Raw genomic sequence first — 22,273 nt, 5'->3', positions numbered from 1 at the left:
TATTATTATTAATAATAATAATAATAATAATAATATTAATAAAAACAATAACAATAATACATGTTTTTATGAATTTTACAAGCTTCTTATATGTCGAGTACATATGTCAAATTGTCCTCATTGACCTTGCATAGTAGCTTGCTGCCATTTGCGTGGTAGGTTGTGTGTAAGTGAGGCTATAAATAGTACGGTTTCTGTTACGTCAGAAGCAAATTGTAAACCCAACGTTTTGGAAAAAGGCACTTTGTAATTGCAGTTTATTCATCATTCAATAAAGTCTGCAAAGTAGTTTCAACTGTAGCTGTTACATAAATGTGAGTGGATTAAAGTAGAAAATCTTAAAATGTCTAAACCTATCGTAACAGTATTGTACACGGTGGCACAAGCACACAGTAAACTGTGATGCTGTAATGACCTGTTTGGTCCCGTTCAGAGCTGTCAGTCGGACACTCTGGAGCTCCCTAAGTGCATCACATTAACCCAGTTAATCTGTGGGGCTTCCATGAAGGTCAGTTGGCCCTCTTTTTGACCAACATGAGATTAGTTTCTGGCCCCAGTTGTCAGTTTGTTTCGCTGGTTAGTTTGTTATTTTGCAGGATATCTGAACAACGTAGTTTAGATTTCACTGGAACTTGGTGAAAAACTAAAGCATGGGCCAAGGACGAAGACAAGGCCTTTTGTAAAGAACCTTGTATTTTAGTCCATAGCTACTAAAGCATTTTACCAAAAGCAGTTTGTCATCTGTAAGTTGGGCATTATTAATAAAAAAGACTTCGTTTAAACTATAGGCCATCCAATCCTCCCCATATTTGGCATATATTTGTATGAGCAGATAAATGCCAGTGATTGGGAGCCAGATTTGTGTAGGTGTAGCCTCTCTGACACAAACTGCCACAACTTCTAAGCACACTCCGAAAATACAGTTAAATTTAGATAACACAAAGTCACACACAGTAAGCGACAAAAAGAGATTTGATGAAATCTAATGGCAGTTCATTAGTTAAGTCTGCCTTGACAGAATTTTTCACTCTTACAAAATTATTTCAAAACTTACCATAAGTGTGCATATGTGCGTTTGTCTTGCATAGTTTCAGATAATAGGCCTAAATGTGCATGCTGTTTGCACTGTTTCCTTACTGGACTGCTCTGACTGAACGCTGCGCTCACTTCTTCACGCCGGGAGCGATTGTGGCATCGACAGCCGGCTGTGACTCAGTGCACAATGTGGCAGCAGCGTGGCTCCTGTGGCCCTGGAAAAAGTGACTGCACAAACAGAAGGCCTCCTGAAAGGCCTGGCAGGACGCTCGACTTGTTATCTCGACTCTGCCGACGTCACCAACAAGTTTGGATAAAAAGTGAGCGTTCCTCTGTGTTCGAGCGGTGGCGAGTGTTTAGATCTGTTGTACTTTCTGTTATGTTTCTGTCGGAAGGTGGACGGCAGTTATTGCAGTGATCCGTCCCTGCTGTGTCGCTCTCTGACAGACCACACACCACCTTCCTCACCACTTCTTCATCGTAACAAAAACTTGGCCTGAGTCTTTAAATCTTGTTTTTAGCAAAGTTGCTGAAATATATGACTTATCCCAAGTGCAAATCATTTTCTTTCAGTATGTTTTCTACAGCACAAAATAAATTAACGAGGAGGAAGTCATTCATTTCTCTTATTATGTAAAAAAAAAAGGTTAAATTATTTTTTTAAAAATAGGGATATTTTACTTAATGGAAAATACAATCCTGCATTTTTAAAATGTTGTATTCTGTATGTGTTTATTATGATACATTTTGAATAGATTCTTAACATTAGACTTTGCATTTTTAGCTGTTTGTAGTTGTGAGATCTTTACAGAAATTCATGAATTTTAAAGACAGAAAATACTCAGTTGCCTCATTTTACACTCTCAGTCTATTTATTCTGTCTTTTGAGAAAATTAAGACTCTATTTGCAAATATCACAGCTCTCCTGCTTCACGGAAAACTTCTTGTCTTAGTGTTTGTGCACTTAAGGTTTCAGGTTTTCCACATCTTCTTTGTGAAAGTTCTGCATTGAAATGACTAATTAGTTGTAAAGTCACAAAGTCCGACTAGCACCAGTGTTCTTCCTGAATAGAGGATTTCTCTTGTGCCCCCTACATAACTTTAAGTCAGCTCCAAAAGATTGTCACCAGTGCCAAGAGGACAAAAAAATAGATCATTTAAAGTAGTAATACAATTTGTAACTCGTTTTGGTAATCGTGGTTTCATATTTGGGCACATTCAGCAGTCTATGTCTACTAAAAACATCCGAAAGTGTTATTAAACTTCAGCACAGCAGATGAATGTAAAAACAGCTTTTCAGGGTCAAACCCTGCAAATACTCCAACATCCAAGTGAAGGAACACAAAACAAAAGATAATTTTTCTTCTTTTGTATTATCAGCCATGTTATTGCATCTGTTTACCTTTTTGAACATCCTCTCAACATTTTTTTTTAACTTCCAGTGACTGACTGCTCATCAAAACAATACTATCTGTTGTATTTAGTAACTAAAACAGGCATTTGTTTAAAAAAGTTGTGTATAGTTATAAAAGTAGTTCAATCACAGGCTGAGTCTGTTCTGTCAGTTTTGGAAAAGCAATGTCAGTATACAGCAGGAATACTCAACTTGCTATGTCAGGGGGCCATGTTTTAAAAATGGCAGGAGTCTAGGGGCTCATTAAAAACTAACCAGTAATACTTCTAGAATAGCAAAGAGAAGTCCAGTTGCTTTTTTGCTGAAGCTCCTAGGAATACAGAGTACAAAAGGGGGCACACTGCTAAATTCACAGCCTTTTATTACTACTGTGTCTTCATCAGAGCCAAAGTGGACAAAGACAGGAGGCAGACAGATATATTCCAGATGAATCAGGTGTGCAGTTGTCAGAGGGTCATTGGTTAAAAAGATTTTCAAATGTAAGAGCTGCTGTGGTCTGCGTTCAAGTGTCACGACTCCAACATCATGTCAGAAACGCAGGAACACAGAGTTCCCCCGAAGTTACAGAGAGGCAAACACAAAAGACATCAGAACAAGCATCTGTCAGGGGTGACAGTCCAGAGGAAGCATGACAAACCAAGCAAGTCATTCTGTCAGACACAAAACAACCCTCTCTTAAAGTTACAGGGATGAAAGGTGCAAAAGTGCAGCTACAACCAGCCAATCTGTCAAATCTGACAACTTAGAGGAAACCTGAAAAATTCACTTCTTCATTCATCTGCTGTGTTTAAAGTTTGGACTCATAATGCAGAGAGTTTAACAATGTGCTCCAGCCTCCTTTTGTACTCTAGAACTCTGCTCTCCTCTCAACAGAGAAGCTCCTGTTTCAGTTGCACCACAAACCCTGTTTCTATTTTAATAACAGATTAAATGAGGAAACATTAAAAAGGCCAATAAGACAACTTTTATTTTAATTATTTTGAAATTAGCAGCAGCCAAGTGACATTATTGGACTTTAAAATTCCTGGTATAAATCAATTTATTTTCATTGAGAATCTGAAAATGATCAGTGAGCGAGCAAGCACTCTATCATGAGCCTAATTTGGCCCTCGGGCCTTAATTTGAGCACCACTGCTATATAAGTGGGTAGAATAAGGGTGGATTTACTGTGTGAGTGTGTGAGGATGCCTATGAGGAAAGTGTGGGTGTGTGTGGGGATCACAGACAGTCTGTGGAGCCATCTGTGGGAGCAGAGAAGGGGATCCCGTCGAGATTCGGTTATGAAAGCGGGTAAAAAAGGGACGGCCACTGTGGGGCTATCGAACGGCTCTCGGTGGCTTGATGCTGCCTGTGACCTTGGCCTCTGGAGCTAATGGAAGTGGAGGGCGGCAGGCCTGATATCTGTGCAGGCATCAAACCTCCAGCTGCACACTAAATCGCAGTCCGCCTAACACTGTCTCTATCTCGGTTTGACTTTTTGTCCTGTTAAAACAACTTCAGCTGTCTTCCTGGAGCATCACAGTCAAGAGATCAGAGACAAATGTCAGACCGAGGTCAGGTTCAGGTCACAGTGATCCCTGCTGCTGCTGCTGCTGCTGCCATGTGAGAACAAACTGCAGCAGCGGACCATTACCAAGTGTGCGAAAGACCATGTGCTTGTAACTAAATGTTGAACCATGCCTCGCCTTTTTCAATTGGTTAGGTTTCGTTATACAATAAAATTATCTTTATAATTGGATTTCGATTGGCATCTTAAAAAAAAAGGGAAATGAAGGTTGTCATTGATCTTTGCTCGTATTGATTTGTCTGCTTAACATGAAACACACAGCCGGATTGACCAGGCTGCGATAACTGTAGAAACGCGCTGTAAGAGCAGTGTGTGTGTGTGTGTGTGTGTGTGTGTGTGCGTGTGTGTGTGTGTGTTTTAATGAAGCAGAAGTGTGTTTCTGTGGCGCCCCCTGGCTTTGAATCAACTTAAAGCAGGACAGTGTAGAGAAATCACTTGTTTGAATCGATTGGGGTTTTGTTTTTGTACGTTGGCGCTGTGATTTTCAGTATCTGTGTCTGTAATTGTTTGTGTATCATTATTAAATGAAAACAACATGTGCTCACAATGTGGATTAGTGACAAGTCTATCAAAATGTTAATCCTGCTGAGTATCAGGGGTTGAATATGAGCTTCTTTCAGGGTTCTTTTAATGCATTCAATCATAGGATTTGACAAAAATATAAAGAGCAATACAGTCATTCAAAGAATTTCAAAGCATATATAATGGTATTGCAACATTACACATGTAGTTTTATAGAGAGCATAATTGAAAAGTTACTTCAGAGACACTACAACATGAATTCATGCCTCAAAGAGGCAAAAGCACACACATGAAATCAGTCAATGTGGTTGTATTACAATGCATGCAAACAAAGATGCAAATCATCATAATAATTTCCCCGGGAGCTGACCATAACTCAGACTGCCTATATGTGCAGCCCACAATAAAATATTCTGGCCTAATTCAATCAAATCTAAAAGGTTCTTGCTGTTACATATTTTTATCAGTTCAAACGGGACCTGCTTTGATTTTTATTGCTTGTTTAGTGCGGGTGGCGTCCTTCATAAAGCGGCTGCATCATTTTTTATGAGTTTGAACGGGGATCCCGTGGCGAGGGCAGGGCTACGAGCAGGGAGGAAGAGCGAGGGAGCAGAAGGGAGGGAGATACAGCTCGATGGACAGAGGTTTTCCTTCTCCTCTGCTCTCTCTCTTTCTTTTAGTCTTAGTCTTCTCCTGCTTTTTACCCTGTGCTGCGCTCCAGCATGAGCATCAAGCAGAAACTTCAGCCTGTGAGTACTTCAGCCTTCCTGGGTCTTACATGCTCCCTGCTGTTCCCCTCAAACTCTCCTGTTTATTTCTTTTTTCCAGCTCCATATCCCTGTTTGTCAGCTGCCATTATTGTCCCCTTCCCTGTTGTTCCTCTCCTTCTTTATTCAACCTTTCACACAGTACTGTAGCTCCACAGGTGAGAAAAAGCCACTTTATTCAGGTTAGGCTGAGGTCATGTCGCTTTGCTGTCTTGTTTGGACAAATTACACAAAAATTATGTACAGAATCTTCAGTTTATTCTGCTTTTAATAGCATCCTGGTCCTGTTTTGGCTTTATTGTGGGGCTTTAAGTGCATAAATAGATGATGTGTTTTGTGTTTGCAGTGTAGTAAAACTGAATAATGAGCATGCAGTAGCCAGAAATTGTAATTTTATGGATGCAGTTTGCACAGAATGAAAATTAGTGAATGTTTTTGCACTTTACATTTATCTTTATCCACCATAATGTCTTTTTATGATTTTCATTTAATCTGTACTTCTTTTAATCCTGGAGAAGCAGCAATTTCACATATATTTTTTTTCTTTTTTGTTGTACGTTGTTTACATCCACTTACATCTTTGAACTTCCTTCATATTTCGCACCTCAACTCTCTTTTCAATCTTGTACATATGAGCGTCTGTAAATGGTGGTCTCCTGCTGTGGCAGTTGAAAAAGTCAGAGTACCAGCAGAGAGCGGTTGCGTGCAAACTGGTGGTGGCAGTTGTTCTGTGGTGGTCGTTATGAAACAGAGCCGGGGACAACATCAATAACGTAAAATTTCTTGGATGAGTGAACCTTTGCTCGTGTGTTTACATTCTCATTACTGTGTTGTCTTTTCGCATCTGTTCAGCTACCGTGGTTTGTTGCTGACACACGAAGGAGTGCCACAGGTTGCTCTGGTTGAAGAATTTAATAAATTCTGGGAATTTTCCCGCCCTATGCTTTTTTTCAAAATATTTTATGCCGTTCATCGGCCTAAAACAGATCTATGGAGCAACAGCAGTGGCCAGCATCCCACTGTAATAATGGAGAACTATAGAAACCTTGGTTACTCCTACTGAAGATCAGACTTTTTCTACCAAATATGGCCAAGTGCACATTTAGTTCTTGAGAAACTAACTATTTCTGGCCACTGTTTTCATTTAAGCTGGGAGAGAGAAAGGAAAAATGTATTTTTGGAGGGGATTTTTTTCTAAATAGATGTTATCTGGCTAGTCTTTGCTTCTGGTTCCTGTGTGATCTTAGTTTCGCGTTAGGCTGCATCTGCACTCGTCTTTCCTCATAATTATGCAAACTCAAATGTAAATGAGGGTCCAACCGCGAAAGGGTTTGCGAGGACATGGAAGCACAGAAATGCACCACGTATTTTGGCTAGTTGGTTGATGCAGGAGAAGCATGCAAAAGGAGCATTTTCACTTCCACAATGACAATTCGACCTTGCCATTAACAAGAATTAACTACAACCACTCCTCTGCATGGTGCCCAGTCGATGCCAGCACTTATTCTGGTCCACAATTGACCAAAAACGCTCACAGCAGGGGTCACATGGTGCAGATAGAGTGGCGGTCACATGGTGCAGTACGAGCAGGTGAAGCTCATTAAATGGGGCAGTTTGTAGAGGATTCAGTCAGGACAGGACTTTGATTTAGAGCTGGATTGTGGTGTTTGTGAGAATCAGATCTGAGATATTTCTGCGAGAAGGTGATGCAGGGGAGGAGATGGCCGCTGCACTGCAGGCAGGTAGGGCTGCAGAGGGTTTGGAGGAGCCTCCTCCTCTGCTGCTGTGGTCGACGCCTGGACGACAACCTGGACATGGAGGCTCTTTTAGTCGTACCGGTCAGTGGGCTCTCACTCATCGCTGACTCAGTCCCTGTTAATTCACTGCTCTGTGTTGGTTTACCTGTTAAAGATGCTTGACTTGATGGTTGGCAACACTGGATGAGGATGCTGCTCTAAAAGAGAAGAGGCTGGAGTTGTTTTTAAAAGTTTTGCTGCATTAAAAATGTGTCACATCAGGAAACTGTGTGCTGTTAACACACTGTGACATTTCCTCATGCCAAACTTGTTGTGATTCAATTTGAGAAAGTAGCAGCTTATCTTTGGCACAGTGTGTTTTCCATTAAAGCCTGATCGAGTGGAAGTGAGTGTCAAACCCCCAAAATGTGTGCAGCTGCTAATTTATGCATGAACGTTTTCCCTGCCAGGCGAAGTGATGTTGTTTGTGTTTGTGTGAAGGTCTCAGTGTTATCATGTGAGACAACATTGAGTCAAATATTGGAACAAGTTGGACTTTACTTTGAGGATAAAGTGTTATATGGAAGCAAATATAAAAGTTTAACTGAGCAGCTGTTAATCACACAACTGTACACGTTGGGTTTCCTGCAGCTTAAAAAAAACTTTTGCTTCAGGCTTTTCTTGTCAAATGGTAAATGTGCATTTGTTTCAAGTATGTTTTTGTCTTTGCCTCAACTTCAGCTTAGTTGGTGTCCAAAAAACACACATTTGTGTATGTGCAGCTGTGGGAAAGCACTACCAGCATTTTAAAATGAAAAATTATGAACTTATAGCAGCTCTAATGAGATTTGACTGTTTAGTGTTTTATACAGAAATTTGATTAAATATAAAGGAATGTGTCAGTATGCAGTTTTAAACAAGCTGTGCATAAATAAAATCTAAATCTGCCATTTACACACAAATCAAGAGTGGAGTGTGAACTGCATTACAGTGCAAGAACATTAAATCTCATATGAAAAGCAGAACTTGCTGAAAAATGTTAACTCTTAAAAAAATAGCTATATTTACTTTATGGTATTTGAATGATCGAGGTAATAAAAAGTTATTACTAGATAGCACAAATACTGATTTTTTTTCCCCCACTTTTTATTTCAAACTCATTTCTGTTCTTGTGGAAAATGTTAGTTGCCGGTTTTTCCTGATTACAGAGTGCCAAAGTGTAATCACTTTCCATGCTCTAATAAGTTACCAGATAAATCAGCTAATGGACAAACTTCTTCCTATTTGATATACATGCTTCAGTTCAGTCAATTAAACTTCACGGTTATTAAACAAACCTCTTTTGCTCCCTGTCCTCCCCTCCTCAGGTGTTGTCCCTCGGTGCCGACGTGCTGCCGGAGTACAAGCTCCAGGCCCCACGCATCCACAAATGGACCATCCTGCACTACAGCCCCTTCAAAGCGGTGTGGGACTGGGTCATCCTGCTGCTGGTTATCTACACGGCCATTTTCACGCCGTACTCGGCCGCCTTCCTCCTCAACGAGGTGGAGGAGGACCGGAGGAGAAGCTGTGGCTACACCTGCAACCCGCTCAACGTGGTGGACTTGGTGGTGGACGTCATGTTCATCGTGGACATCCTCATCAACTTCAGGACCACCTACGTCAACCACAACGACGAGGTGGTCAGCCACCCGGGACACATTGCGCAGCACTACTTCAAGGGCTGGTTCCTCATTGACATCGTGGCTGCCATCCCGTTTGATCTGCTCATATTTCGCTCTGGTTCAGAGGAGGTGAGAAAAAAAAAACACTCAGCAGATAGCATGAGCCTTAAAACTCTGACACTCTGCTTTTTCTAGTGTTTCCATGTGTTTTGCAACAGATAGAAGATGACAAACTCTGTCTTTGCATGTCTCCAATATCATCCTCTTGTCCATTTAAATCTTAGTAGGTGAAGCTAGTGAACCAGCTAAATGGAATCCAGCCATTTTTAGTGCTATAAGCGCTTTTCCTGCGACATGTCCAAATTTCTGCAGAGAAAAAGACCTACTGGTATTTCTTAATAGGTTCATGGAGGTTAGATTTGCTGTATGAAATACCCCTGCCTCTCCCCTCGTATTTCTTGGCTCTATCTCCTCTGTCCTTATCAATGTAGGGGAAATTGAAAAGGTGTTTAACTCCTTAAGGTGTAGGCTATTTTTTGCAATCTTCACCTTTGTCAGCAAACCTGCAACATTGCAAGGCCAAAATGAACAAGTTTGGGCTCTATGAATAGGAGACAGTTGAGAGAATCTTTAAATACAACAAGTATCCTTATTCTTATCATGCAGACAGACTGAGATTTGGACAATTGTGGCAAAAATGGACAAAAAAATTGATCCTTCCAATCAAATTGCAAATTAGAGAATAAAATACCAGCCTTGTAAGAATGATTCAGCGGCCCTGAAGTTAATGAATCTGATCGAAAAGCAAATTTGATGCAACAGATGATGAAGCACAACAAATGTCACATTCATATTAGTCATCGTCGTACCGTCTGGCTTCCTCAGTCAATGTGCTGCACTTGGCAACTTTCTAAAAATGGCGGCAGCTGCGTTTTTAAAACAGATACGGTCTAATCCCGGGACTGGTTCCTGTAGGGTGAAAGAGGTTCATTGTATGATGCAGCAAAAATTATGGGATAGTAGTGGACAGTAATGACAGAAAACAGAAGAAATGTGTATTGGTTTTCAAGAGAGACCGATACAAGCAAGTGGTTGGATGTCTGCTAAATCGTTCTTTACACGTTTAAGATCCTTTACTTAACAAAAACACAATTTCCAGATCCATCACAGGCTTTTATGAATTAATAACTGCTGATAATCTGGGAATGCTGTCAATTTTTTTGTCATATGATACATTAAAAAAACATCCAATACATGCTTGATTAGACTAAGAAGGTTGATCATCATCATAGTGCAGTGCAACACAGCAATATAATGACATTTATTAGGCCACTCTTTGAGTAAAACACAAGCTATACAAAGATAAAGGCAATAAAGAAAAAATACATTAAAAAAAGGCTTAATAAATATGTAACAGGTCAATGTTTAAAGTGCAAAGTGTTGCAGCAGAGTATTGTAATTTTATATAAACAACAACTATTCTAATTTGTTGTGAAGACATTTAGAGGTTTTGAGATGCAGTGAGTCCATTCTTTTAATTTAATTTGTCCTCTGCAAAAAGACAGATTAATCTGCAGCAAACATATGTTTAAGATCCTATGATGAACCAAATGTTTCACCAGTTTGACATTTTTTCTACACTGACTGCTTTTACAGCCTCAAACAACGACTCTGATTGGATTACTGAAGACAGCCAGACTGCTGAGGTTGGTGCGAGTTGCCAGGAAGTTGGACCGTTACTCAGAATACGGAGCAGCCGTCCTTTTCCTCCTCATGTGCACCTTCGCCCTCATCGCTCACTGGCTCGCTTGCATCTGGTACGCCATCGGCAATGTGGAGCGCACCGGCTCTGCCCGCATCGGCGGGATGAAGATCGGTTGGCTGGACAACCTGGCCGACCAGATCGGTAAACACTACAATGACAGTGACGCCACCTCTGGACCCTCCATCAAGGACAAGTATGTCACCGCCCTGTACTTCACCTTCAGCAGTCTGACCAGTGTGGGCTTCGGCAATGTGTCGCCCAACACCAACCCAGAGAAGATCTTCTCCATCTGCGTCATGCTCATCGGCTGTGAGTAGAGCAGGAAGAGGGTCTGAAGGTGTTTAAGAAGGTTATGTGACAATGTTCAAAGCTTCGGTCTTTTAGTGACACTTTCATGTGAAAATACAGACACTCTGTCTGTTAATTTAACATTTATTTTAGTTATGAAGCCAAATTATTGCCTCTGAAACCCAGAAATAATGGAATTCTTCCTGCATGTATCCAATCATTCAAGTATAGTAAGGGGGGTTGTGTTTAAATATCCATCCATCCATTATCTATACACTGCTTAATCCTCACTAGAGCCTATCCCAGCTGACTTAAGGCGACAGCAGGGGACAACCTGGACAGGTCACCAGTCCATCGCAGGGCTACACATAGAGGCAGACAACCAAGCACATTCGCATTCAATTTACAATACAATACAATTTAGAATTAACCTCAACATGTGGGAGGAAGCTGGAGAACCCAGAGAGAACCCACGCTGTACAGGGAGAACATGCAAACTCCACGCAGAAAGATAATGGCTGTCCTCACCGGGATGCAAACTGGCAACCTTCTAGCTGCGAGGCAGCAGTGCTAACCACCAAGCCACATTGCAGAGCTTACAACACCAGGTATTCCTAGGCGGTCCCCCATCCAAGTACTAACTGGGCCTGACCGTGCTTCGCTTACGAGATCAGATGGGATTGGGCACAGTGGTGTGGCCATAAGTGTAAACGGAATCAAACTTGTAAAAATATTATGAAATACTAGTAAAAAACAAAAAAAACAAGACAAACAGGACAGCAACTTGTAGGATAAAATTCTAAAGTAAAATAAATATATGATACTAAAATATTAAGACCATTAAAAACAACAAAAAGTCAATTGGAAACATGTATGTCTTGAGATTTTTCAAAGTAACACTGGGTAAACATGGGTAGTGAGATATGACATGAAACAAACGCCTGTGGCTGGAATCAAAACGAGGGTATTATAGTAGTATAGTATTAGCGGAAGTATTATTAATCCTATGGGTACCAGAACGCTTCCAGCATACATTGTTTCCTGTCCTCTGTCCTGTTCAGCTCTGATGTACGCCAGCATCTTTGGGAACGTGTCAGCCATCATCCAGAGACTTTACTCCGGCACGGCTCGCTACCACACGCAGATGCTGCGGGTCAAAGAGTTCATCCGTTTCCACCAGATCCCAGGAGGCCTGAGACAAAGACTGGAGGAGTATTTCCAACACGCCTGGTCCTACACCAACGGCATCGACATGAACGCTGTAAGTCATACAGACATTCATGCACGCAGTATGCTGTTATAATTCACAAGAGGTGAGAGCTCCTTGTTTGGATTTTTAGAATAGAATAAATTTAAAAATAAAACAATATAATAAAATAAATAGATGGTTAGTAAAAATGTAAAAATGTTCAGTTGCAAATGATTTTTTTGGTCTCTGAGTCAGTGTTTGTTGCGGGGGTATAGCTCAGTGGTAGAGCATTTGACTGCAGATCAAGAGGTCCCCAGTTCAACTCTGGGTGCCCCCTGGCTCACTATGACACTGTGTAACGTTTACTTTACTTACAGTCTCCTCTAATGTATTCATATCCTCCCATTAAAGAAGGAAAAAAACAGCTGTCACTGAAATAAGTTGAAATTGACAAAAGTAATAAATAAAATTTAATGAAAATCATGACATTGCCTTTGAATTGTGGTTCAACTGAAATATTAGAAGAAAAAAAAACACAAGCAAACCAGCATGATGGGACCCGTAAACTAATATTTTGTTGAACAACCCTTTTGAGCAAATCACTGCAATCAAGTGTTTTCTGTAACTCAATCTGCACCTGTTGACAGGTATTTTTAATTTAGGCCCACTGCTCATCAGCAAAGTGCTCTAATTTGTCCAGGACAGTTTTTGTTATTTTTAAATTATTCTTTTCAACCACAATTCAAAAGCAATGTCTTATTTCACTAAATTATAATTTAGCAATTTTTTAAATTGATTATTACTTTTTTCAGTTTATACTTATTTGAGTGACTATTGTGAATTTTGTCTTTTCTTTAATGGAAGGGTGTGATTATGTATGTGTCCTGATCAGCATAGATGTTATAGGACTGTATGTTTCTACAGTATATGTTATCCTCAATGCACTGCGGGACACAGCTCATGCAGAAACCATTCTTTCTATTGATTTTAGGCATCATATATATACACATATTACTTTAATCCAAAAAAGGGATTCCCCTGTAGGGGGTATAGCTCCGTGGTAGAGCATTTGACTGCAGATCAAAGGGTCCCCAGTTCAACTCTGGGTGCCCCCTGGTTACATATGACACTGTGTAACATTTACTTCACTTATGTGTCCTGATCAGCACAGATGTTATAGGACTGTATGTTTCTACAATATAGGTTATCCTCACAGGACATAGCTCATGTGGAAGCTCATCTTTCTTCTGAGCTTAAGTGTCACATATACACACATATTACTTTAATCCCAAAAAAAGGAAGCCTCCTGTAGGGGGTATAGCTCAGTGGTAGAGCATTTGACTGCAGATCAAGAGGTCCCCAGTTCAACTCTGGGTGCCCCCTTTTCATTTAGACCCAGTAGTTTCCACTGAGGTTGCCCCAGTGAGAGACCCATATTTTAGGGATGATGTGCGTCATATCGCTGCTTGGGCTTCTGCTGCTCACAGCACCAGAGCATGACGCAGCCAGAGAGCAGCATTAGCGGCTGCCAATTCAATGTGAGAACAGATCATCACTTGGAGCTCCTGTCCTTTAAGCCCCGCCCCAATCAATCCGACACATCGCTCTCCTTCTCTCACCCCCTCGAGTTCTTTTTCACGAAACTTTCAGATTAATTTTCCACTTTTAGATTTTGCAGTTTCAAAGATACAGGACATTTAACTGTGTTGCAAAGGACAAATGCATTTAGGAATTATTTAATTTCACCCTGTTCCCTCTGCTTTTTTTCTGCAGGTTTTAAAGGGTTTCCCTGAGTGTCTACAGGCTGACATATGTCTTCATTTGAACCGCAGTTTGCTGCAGAACTGCAAAGCATTTCGAGGTGCCAACAAAGGCTGCCTGCGGGCTCTGGCCATGCGATTCAAGACCACCCATGCTCCTCCGGGCGACACTCTAGTCCACAGTGGGGACATTCTCACTGCCGTGTACTTCATCTCTAGAGGCTCGATAGAGATCCTCAGGGACGACGTGGTGGTGGCCATACTGGGTGAGCTGGTTACTCACTTAAGCAATCAACAAATCTCAACTGAAAATCAAAAATTCTAACAGATTAGTTTTCATTTTTAACTATTTCAGTATCATTTGGGGATTTTCCTTTTGTCACTTTTCTGTATCTGTTTGTTTTCTGCAAAGCCACAGTCACAAGTGACATTGGCCTTTACACCACGCTAACACAACGCACACTTCTCTGTGTGTTGTTGTGTCGCCAGAGGTGTTTGGGCACAGCTCCACTTCCATTCCACAGTGGCATTGATCATCAATAGAGCCAGCAGTCAGATCCAGGCCACATAGGTCATTGTTTGTGGGGACCATTAATCTGCGCTGAGCTGCAGCAGCGTTGTAGAGCCGTGTCACTGTCGCTTTAGTTTTTTTTTTTTTTTTTTAGCTTCAGATTCATCCATCAAAATGTTGTCACTAAACTGTTTTCACTTTGCCAAGCATGTATTGATTTACTGTTTCTCTTTCCCCATGCTGGTCCTTCCTTTTTGCTGTGATTTACGCAGGAAAGAATGACATCTTTGGTGAGCCTATCAGTCTGTATGGGAGGCCGGGGAAATCCAGCGCTGACGTCAGAGCTTTGACCTACTGCGACCTTCACAAAATCCTGAGGGACGACCTGCTGGAGGTGCTCGACATGTATCCTGACTTCGCCGACATGTTCTGGAACAACTTGGAGATCACCTTCAACCTGAGAGATGTGAGTGCCACCAGGGGACGATGTTGCACGCAGCATCCTCGTAGTGTGCACTGAAGTTTTCATTGTGAACGCATGTGGTTTGTAGTCATTCAAGATTTTGAGTGGGTCTTAAAGAATCCACAAACACACACTGACAAACATTTGTGTCTACAGGCACAGCACGCCTGCTCCAAAAATGTTAACCCTCTGAACCCCAAAAGGTTTAAAAGTCATGTCATCTTGTTCAAAAATCATCAGATTACAGCATTTGTCAGAGTCACAAATAACAGAATGGACTGTTAGATTTTAAATTTTTCATTGGTCCGCAAAATACTCATCTGTAAAGTGTAGAAAATGGAACTAAATCTGAGCTTAAAATCAGAATATTTCATCAAAATTCTTTTTTTCTGCACAGGTTTACTCTAATCAGGCTCTTGTAGGACTTCATCGCACAATGGTGAAACTGTTACTGACTCATTTGTTCACACTGGCCATTTATTAAAAACAAAAACAAGTTTATGACACAAAACACACTGCCAGAGATTTTTTAAAAACAGTGGTTCATACATAGTTTTATTTCAGGCTTGTTTAATACTGTGATGACAATATGACTGTTTACATATTTGGGATGAACTGCAGCCTGTGTTCACATACATAGAGCAGAGACCTGAGAATATGGACATAAATTGAAAATGTAAGTAGTAAAAGATCGATAGTATGTAGAGTCACCATTTTTTTCCAGTATTTGTAACACCTGGAGGCATTTGGAAAACATCTAGAAATGTGTGTTCCATTTTTTTCAATACATAATCGTAGAAATTCAACTTTTATCATCAAACAGAAGGATTTTTTCTGAGTTCTTTCTACTTCTGGCCATGGTTGTGCTGTTTCCATGGAGGTGCAAGACTTTATATTGCAGTAAAAAAAAAAGAAGCCCACAGAGGTGAAAAACATCCAGAAATTACTTGAGGTTCAGAAGCTTAAGAGTTGAAATTGAAAAGATGCCAAAATTATTTCTTGACTCACAATTATACAAACTTATACAGGGAACATTCTTCAACGAAAGGACACAGGCCCCACATTTGTAAAACAGACAAACAAACAAACAAACAAAACCCCCATAGATTTGTTATTTGTCCTTTAAGCATGAGACTTGATTTGTGTTTTTGAATTACTGAAGCTGATATGTATCAGGCAGATAGAATAAACCAGACAACCCCGGGCAGGGACTCTGAATGTGGCTACCGTCTGACGAGGCACCGTCGCTCCCTGCGTCGCCGAAACAGGCCAGGTGAGTGAGAGACGAGGCACTTCTAAATGTTTAAATATCTCTACATTGTCTCATCGCGCCTGTCCTGTGACTCTGTGTGCATACAGATGGGATGGACCGCGAAGACTCGTACCCAGATCAGTCCTGTCCGATGGCGAACCACCACCGGGGCACCATGGCAGGATCTCAGTGGGAGGACCTCTGCAGCAGCGCTAGTGTCTGCTCGCAGTCGAGTGATGAGGAAATGAAGCCCGTGGGACACAGCAAGGGGGAGCCGTACCCACCCGGGGGCGACACCCGAGATTACCCGCCGGCTGTGGTCAACCTGCTGCCTCACAGCGGACCCTCTGCTGGGATGGGACCACCGGTAGACCTCGGAGGTCCTCCATACACAGGCAAAGAATACCTTCAATCCATTTATCAGTCATGTCTGCTTAGTTTCCAATACCCCTGATAGAGCCTCAAGACATTTTAGAGGTCGGGCTCACAGTTTAATCTGTGTCCTCCTCAGAGTTTGCCCCTGATATTCATTTTCTCTCAATAAGTCATAGTTTTCCAGCTCACTTTTGCTCCTACATGTCTTCCTCTGCTAGAAAGGTGACTTTAGATGCCAAATTCTTGCTCCAGATGTGTCAGGGATATCATGTCTTTTATAAAACAAGGCAGAGCTCCTTTTTTTTTTTAATTTAATGATGACATGTGATTTCAATATGATGAGACACTGCAGTGAAATTAGGGAAAAGCACTCAGGAGTTTCATGTCGATCCTTTCCTCCTTCAATTTCCTCTCTGAATTATAGCGAGACTACGGGTGGAGTTTGCCTCCAGTCATTGGGGGTCGGTGCCAAAACAAATCCAGAGGAGTTAAATTCAGGTCCAAAGTTCACGTTTAAACCAGTGCTATAAAATGAAATGCACATAAAAGAACACACAATTCAAACTGGAGTTAACATTAATCAAATCCAATCTGAAAATGAAGCCAAAATGAAAACGATTAGGGAAATGTTATACTACATTTGCACATCTTTTACATGTGTAATTTAAACTGGCTGCAACTAGAAGTTATCTTAAATAGGATGTAAACTAACATTTGTAGGTGTTACATTTCAAATGTCAGTGCTACCAAGAGTAGTAAAAATAAAACTGAAACTAACAAGAACAAAAGTGAAAGGAGCCTCTAGGCTGAGACAAAACTAAACCAACAGTGGAATGAGAAGTCCAATAACCCTGTGACAGTCTGTATTGCCCACATTCTTTCTTCAAATAAAAGTAGACAAGAGATTGAACATGAATTCTCCTTTCCTTCTGCACAGCAGCAGCCCCTATCAGCATGTCTGGCCTCTATGGATACTGGCCAGACCGCAGGGCCAGTCAGTTCTCAGACAGCCAGAGGCGACCGTCGTCAGTCAGAGCCAGTTTTCACCCTCCACCCTGCGCTGAGGACCGGCCCAGCGAACTGGAATCCCGTCTGGAGCTGCTGCAGTCCCAGTTAAACCGGTAACTGGTTTTTATGTTTAAACGGAAGAGTGACAATAAAGAGGGGGCACCCAGATTTGAACCGGGGACCTCTTGATCTGCAGTCAAATGCTCTACCACTGAGCTATACCCCCTGTGTGATAGTCTGGTTGAGGTGGAGGCTTTCGTTTGTATTGTTTCAGTGTCACTGTTTCCTTTTCTACATGAAGCTCCACCCTGTAATGCTTCTGTGTTTGCATATCAGTTCCCAGCTGCAGGCTTGCACAATGTCAGTTGCATGAGTGTAGGAAACATGGAGGAGAGAGACGAGGATGAAAGGATAAATATAAGAAGATGTTTTGACCTTTGACCTTTGGGTGAGACTGATATTGTTGGAAAATCTGTTAAGGCCGTCATATGTGCTTCATTTTAACTGCCTGTCTGCTAAATGTTTGTGTGAGAGATGCTGTAGAGAGAGCAAGAGAGAAGCCTAGTGGACACTTCTTTAAAAGCAGATGAGGACACAGCTGAGGACAAAATGAATATTTCCAAAGCGCTTCTTAACAGAGGAACTGACCTTTTCGCCACAGCAGAAATCATTGTGCAAATGTTGTGCTTTAACTCAGTCGTGTTTTAAGCTTTCCTCATGTCCTTTTTCTGTGTTGTCCAGACTGGAGACCCGTATGACAGCAGACATCAACGTGATCCTGCAGCTCCTCCAGAGGCAGATGGCTCCAGTGCCTCCAGCCTACAGCGCTGTGTCCCCCAGCCCTCACCCGCCTCACCCCACCACACTGTACAGCACCGGAGCTCCCACAATCCACACCGTCCCTCCAATCCCGCCGGTGCAGATCGACAGCACTGCCTCACTCATACAGGTGCTGTGATTATTATACGCGCTTATCACAAGTTTGCTGACCTGTGAATCACCTTTTCTTTTTTTTTTTTAAACCCTATTGGGACTAAACCTACTACCGAAAATGATTTTAACTTTTTAAAAATGTGTTAAATTACTAAATTAACTAAGTCAATATTAAAGTTGAAACCATTAAATCAGGTAGATGGAACACGATGAAAAAGTAAATAGAAACAAGGCAGCAACTGTGATTGTGTCCAACCATAAACACTTTTTTTTCTGTATATTTTTACTTAAAAATCTAATTCTGAAGCAAAAACACAAATGTGAACAATTTAACATCTGTTTGTGTTGTTTAAAAAAATGGATACTCAGAGCTTTATGCTTATTTGTCATTTGATTCATCTGAATTATGTGAATAACTGCAAAATTTAACAAAAAAATTAAATCTGTTAAAAAATAAACACACAGTTTAAAAAATTATTTAGCATTTCCCGTCCTTAATATGTTTTTTTTCACATAACAGCAAATATCTGTCAAATACATATATATATGTTCTGATTGAATAGTGTCATTTTACAGTTGTAAAACAACAAATTACCATGTTTAAAAATCTATGTTTTTGATGTTTTTTCTCTTCACAGTTGTCATGTAAATTAATACTTTTTTGTGTGAATGTTCTGGTTATTATCCAGAATTCAACAAAACAGGGAAAATCTCTTTAAAAAAAAAAACGATTAGAGTTACAAAAATGTTAAAACTGCTTCTTTGTCCCTCCAGAGTCCAGACTCTGACTTCCAGCACAAATCCAAGGACTCCCTGTCCAGCGGTATCCACCTCACTGTGGCGTCAGACGACACTATGTCCATGTCGCCGGAGGCCGACCCTCCACGCCTGCCCTCTGTGGACATCACCCCTCCTCAGCAGCCTCCTGGACTGCTGTGTGGCACCCAGCGCTTCCCCTCCCTCCCTGAGCACCTGGAGACCTCCACAGAGATGCAGGAGATCCAAAGGCACGTGTCTGACCCGGTCCTGCCGGGCAGCTAGAACAGCCAATGCCACCCAGCAGCCCGAATCTCTGGACAAAACAGCCATATGCCCCCACCCCCCCAGATCGTCACGTCCTTCCCCCTGAAACCCCCTCTCCTGGTCAGATGCTGCTGTGGAGCGTGGGATGAATGGACTTCCATGCCGCAGAGGGTTCAGAGTGCCTCCTGTTTCTTACGCACAGACTCAATACTCCTTCACCCTTAAGGTCCCTGTGCAACGAAGAGATTACTCCTCCCCAGCGGGGTGGAACAAGTGTGAAAACCAAGCAGTCACTCGATCTGAAAGCTACACAAACTGCATCCCTGAAGAGAGACATGAAAGACACGTTTGAAGAATTATCTGCATTCACTTTGTATAAGAATTGCACATTTAGTGTAGAAAAATGTATTCATTTATTTGGAACGGAGATTATTTTCATATGATTAGAGATGTGTTTAAGGAGCGCACGTCCAGTAAATGTAACTGTTAGGTTCAGTGTTGCTGTGGTGTATGTTGAAAAATATCAAAAGGCAAATGGCTGAGAGAGATGAAGGCTGAAGGCAGAATTAACATAACTTTCATCTCATCTTCCCTGTTGTGACATTCTGACATGAATCAGTAATACTTGTTAGGCGTGTCATTTGATCACGAGAAAGTATTACGATGTACACAATCAAACAGTGCTGAAAAAACTTCTTGTACATTTACATGTAGCTCTTACAGTTTTTGTTCTGATCATGACTGCTTTGCTCGTCTTCCCTGTTTCTTTCTGTTCATCTGCTGTCGGGCTCAGACTTCTGTCGACTCATTTTTCAAAGCAGCGCGGTCGCGTGGTTTTCGTAACGCACCTGATGTGTTTTTCTGAAGGTGCCAACGCTGGAGGACGTTTTTTTCCCTCCCGGTTATTCTGACTCGCGGTGGATAGACTGTAAAGGGAAAAACTGCAGAAGGTTGTGAAAGATCAGCTGAGTGACAAGTGAAGTGGATGGTAACTGTCAGTCACATGCAGGCACAGAGAAGAGGCTTGTAAAGATGATTTCACAGTTCCAACCACAAGGTGAATGTAATGACTTTTGAAGCATTTGTAATTCTGTATAATGTTTCTTGAAGCACAAACTCCTGTTATTTATCTTTTTTTTTTTTTTTTTTTTTTAGATTAAAGACACACTGGAGAGTTACTGTGGGAGTCAAAAATGCTTTTATTTTCCAATCTGTTACTGTAACACTGGCTGCACCATCAGATGTAGAAAATAAGCAGAATGAGCAGAGTAGACATTCACACCATGAGTAAATAAATGGCATGTACAATAGAAATTTACATGACTCATATAGAGGGTAAAACCCAACAATATTATTTATTTTTAGAAACGTGCCTGATTAGTTTAACTATCAGGTGAACAACCCCACAATATTATTTATTATACAAATTGACAGTACTAATTGAAATATTAATTGTAAGACCCTTAAATATGATGTGTATTATAAATTCACCTGCATAATTTTAATGTCAGAGTTAAAGCTTAACAATAGTTGACAAAAAGGTTCATAAATTAGGTAATATATTCATCTAATTTTAGGTTTCTTGTTGGCAGTGGGGGTCACATGACTGCTGGGTCAGGATCCCACCACCTGGAAGCAGGTGCAGGTGTGTTAATCAGGCAGCTGACAGGTGAACTCAGTGTCTTTGTCAGTTTGTCCTTCAGCTAAGCTGGTCCTGTTTGTTCCAGAGTGCGTGCAGTGAGTAAATTATTTCCTTTAGCTTATTTTATTTTTAAAAACGTAAGTCATTTTTGCTTTGTTATTGTGAGCTGAACCTCTAAGTGCCTTATTTATCTCTGACACATGTGTTGGTAGTTGTTCTTAAGTTCCTTTTCGGTCATTAACACCTAAAACTCATTCTGTGTGTCTTTTCCGTGAAAATAAATCCCTTTCTGCCTTAAACCAGCTCAGATGTAACTATGCAAAATATGGTGTTTTTAAATAGGATAGAAAACTAATCATGATCAAAACAAGCAGCCATCACCATGGCTGAGCATTTCTGTCTTGAAACTGTGGCGTATCAATGACAGTCTCAGAGACACAAATTCAGACTTGTGGGATTTCATGCGTAACAAACCCAAGGAACCAGTCCTGTTTACTTACAGGGTGGGACTTTCAGCAGCATTATTCTTCTTCAGAATCAGATTGTGATTTAAAGATGTAGGGATGAATTACTCCCATATTACAACTTGCGTATGTGTTGTGTAGTTTTACAGTCACAGTAAGCGGCCGTGGCCTTAATCATGCAGAACTTTAAACCCTTGTACAATTTAAATGGGCAAGTTGTGTAAAAAATCACTCCCCATAATGTTGTCATGAACAGGGAATATATATAGAGCGACCTAAACCACTTTTTTGTACCAGATATGTTTATATGTTTTTAGGACATTTTAACATGGAAGTTTAGGGGCATTGGCTCAGTTTGGAGGCAGCCTCAAGTGGCCATTCAAACACTGTTTTTGGCACTTTATGGATCTTCTAATTCTAAAGAAATCTGCACATTCTCACTGAGGCAACAGTGTAGAATTACATCTAAGCCACTTTAGGTCCGGAAAGAAATATTTTCATGGAAAAACTAACTTTTAAATCACTGATAGAGATTATTTTTTAGGGGTTTCTGGAGAGGCACTTTAAAAAGAACATGACCACAGATGACCTGCCAAAGCAGTGACATTAAACATTATATTGACATTTGCTGGTTCTCGGCAAATCCACTGCGTTGCTCGGCTTAGAGGACCATGAATACAGGCTGCTGCTGGGAACTGATAGAAAAAAAGACAGCAGGACAGGGAGGAGCTTTACGTCTCATGTGAAGGTAAACATTGGTCTCTGGAAACACCTCAGCCAGCTGATCAGCAGAGGGGGTATAGCTCAGTGGTAGAGCATTTGACTGCAGATCAAGAGGTCCCCAGTTCAAATCTGGGTGCCCCCTGGGTTAATTTATGCTTATTCTTTGACCTGA

General features: G+C 41.1%; 1 protein-coding gene and 5 non-coding genes across 6 annotated transcripts in view; 5 read left to right on the top strand and 1 right to left on the bottom strand.

Annotated features, from left to right (window-relative positions):
* Positions 1-19,290, top strand: part of kcnh6a (potassium voltage-gated channel, subfamily H (eag-related), member 6a) — a 32,649-nt gene extending 13,359 nt beyond the window's left edge. Inside the window, exons 7-16 of the mRNA XM_008295348.1 lie at positions 8,409-8,834; positions 10,362-10,779; positions 11,820-12,019; positions 13,721-13,973; positions 14,491-14,684; positions 15,858-15,954; positions 16,041-16,328; positions 17,246-17,429; positions 18,058-18,265; positions 19,024-19,290. Of these exons, the coding sequence (XP_008293570.1) occupies positions 8,409-8,834; positions 10,362-10,779; positions 11,820-12,019; positions 13,721-13,973; positions 14,491-14,684; positions 15,858-15,954; positions 16,041-16,328; positions 17,246-17,429; positions 18,058-18,265; positions 19,024-19,290 (2,535 nt within the window). The remainder of the gene's footprint in view (positions 1-8,408; positions 8,835-10,361; positions 10,780-11,819; positions 12,020-13,720; positions 13,974-14,490; positions 14,685-15,857; positions 15,955-16,040; positions 16,329-17,245; positions 17,430-18,057; positions 18,266-19,023) is intronic.
* Positions 12,213-12,284, top strand: trnac-gca (transfer RNA cysteine (anticodon GCA)). Its single transcript has one exon. It is a non-coding gene; the product is annotated as a tRNA-Cys (tRNA).
* On the top strand, positions 12,991-13,062 carry trnac-gca (transfer RNA cysteine (anticodon GCA)). The gene has a single exon. It is a non-coding gene; the product is annotated as a tRNA-Cys (tRNA).
* Positions 13,259-13,330, top strand: trnac-gca (transfer RNA cysteine (anticodon GCA)). The gene has a single exon. It is a non-coding gene; the product is annotated as a tRNA-Cys (tRNA).
* Positions 17,471-17,542, bottom strand: trnac-gca (transfer RNA cysteine (anticodon GCA)). Its single transcript has one exon. It is a non-coding gene; the product is annotated as a tRNA-Cys (tRNA).
* Positions 19,291-22,171: 2,881 nt separating the features above from the next.
* Positions 22,172-22,243, top strand: trnac-gca (transfer RNA cysteine (anticodon GCA)). The gene has a single exon. It is a non-coding gene; the product is annotated as a tRNA-Cys (tRNA).
* The last annotated feature ends 30 nt before the right edge of the window (positions 22,244-22,273 follow it).

The sequence above is a fragment of the Stegastes partitus genome, unplaced genomic scaffold (assembly GCF_000690725.1).
Source record: "Stegastes partitus isolate 25-593 unplaced genomic scaffold, Stegastes_partitus-1.0.2 Scaffold1038, whole genome shotgun sequence".
NCBI lineage: Eukaryota > Metazoa > Chordata > Actinopteri > Pomacentridae > Stegastes > Stegastes partitus.
The sequence above is the reverse complement of the archived record's forward strand: the minus strand, read 5'-3'. Positions and strand labels throughout refer to the sequence as shown.